Source organism: Cynara cardunculus, unplaced genomic scaffold, assembly GCF_001531365.2.
Source record: "Cynara cardunculus var. scolymus isolate 2C unplaced genomic scaffold, CcrdV1 Un_Scaffold_723, whole genome shotgun sequence".
NCBI lineage: Eukaryota > Viridiplantae > Streptophyta > Magnoliopsida > Asterales > Asteraceae > Cynara > Cynara cardunculus.
This window is the reverse complement of record NW_020200608.1, coordinates 181379-182646: the sequence shown is the minus strand read 5'-3', so window position 1 is coordinate 182646 and position 1268 is coordinate 181379. Positions and strand designations below refer to the sequence as shown.

The following is a 1268-nucleotide window of genomic DNA, read 5'->3' as shown; positions in this document are numbered from 1 at the left end:
TTGCCGGTAGACTGCAGCTCATTCTCTCGGTCTTGTCCTCCATGCAAATTTACTGGGCTTCGATCTTTATGCTTCCTATTTCCATACCTAAGGAGATTGAGCAGCTTATGCGGGGCTTCTTGTGGTGCCATGGCGAGCTCAAAAGAGGGAAAGCAAAGGTCTCCTGGAAGACCATCTGCCTCTCGAAAACTCAAGGCGGTCTTGGAATTAAGAGTCTGTCCACCTAGAACTGTGCCCTCATGGCCTCTCATACTTGGAGAATCATTACCACCTAGAATAGGCTTAAAGAGCGTAATTTCTAGGATGTCTCGATCCGCAGTGATGTAGGTTGGGGCTGGAGGAAGATCCTTGGCATGAGGGAAAACATTAGAGACTGCATTGTCTCCCAGATTGGTAATGGCGCTTCCACGTCCGCCTGGTATGACAACTGGCACCCTGTTGGTCCCCTATACTGGCATATATCCTCCCGCAATATCATTAATTCTAATTTTCCTCTCCCTGCTCCTGTGAAGGATATCATCTTCCAGGGTATTTGGAACTGCCCTCTCCTGAGGGACAGTCCCAACCCTTTAATCCGCAATTCCCCTCTTCCTGTCCTTTCCTCTAATGCCCCTGATAAACTCCTCTGGAGAACCAGGGATGGTTGGCTCACGCCGTTCTCTATTTACGAGGTTTGGCTCTCCCTCTGTCCTAATGAGCCGGATGTCTCCTGGCATCACTTAGTCTGGTTTTCCCAAAATATTCCCAGACACGCGTTTATTCTGTGGGTTGCCCTTAAGCAGCGTCTCAAGATGCATGACAAGCTTCGGTTCTGGGAGGGCCACTCCAACCTGTCTTGTGCTTTCTGTCATAACGGGCCTGATTCGTATTCTCATCTTTTCTTTGAGTGCCCGTTTTCTAATCAGGTTTGGAATGGTTTAAAAGCCAAGCTTAACCTCTCTGGTGTCCTGGATAACTAGGCTGATATTATTGGTATTTTCCAACATGCTACCAAAGGAAAGACCGTTTGGTCTATTATTCGCAGATTAGTGCTAGCTGGAACTGTCTACCACCTATGGCAGGAAAGGAATAATCGCATCTTCAAAAATAAAAGAAGATCGTATATTATGGTGGTTAAGACGATTACCGATGATGTTCGGTCCAGGCTCCTTAGCCTAACCCTCAAGCCCTCTCCTAATGTTGTTCGGGCTCGGCTTGCCTGGAATCTTCCTTAGCTCTTTGTCTTTGTGTGCTGCCGTTTTGGTTTCGTGAGCATTTTTGCTCTGTTG

General features: G+C 47.5%; 1 protein-coding gene across 1 annotated transcript; it reads left to right on the top strand.

The window, feature by feature from the left end:
• Window positions 1–353: 353 nt before the first annotated feature.
• Window positions 354–959, top strand: LOC112501936. Its single transcript, XM_025105716.1, has one exon. It carries the CDS (start codon window positions 354–356, stop codon window positions 957–959), a length of 606 nt encoding a protein of 201 aa, XP_024961484.1.
• Window positions 960–1268: the final 309 nt, after the last annotated feature.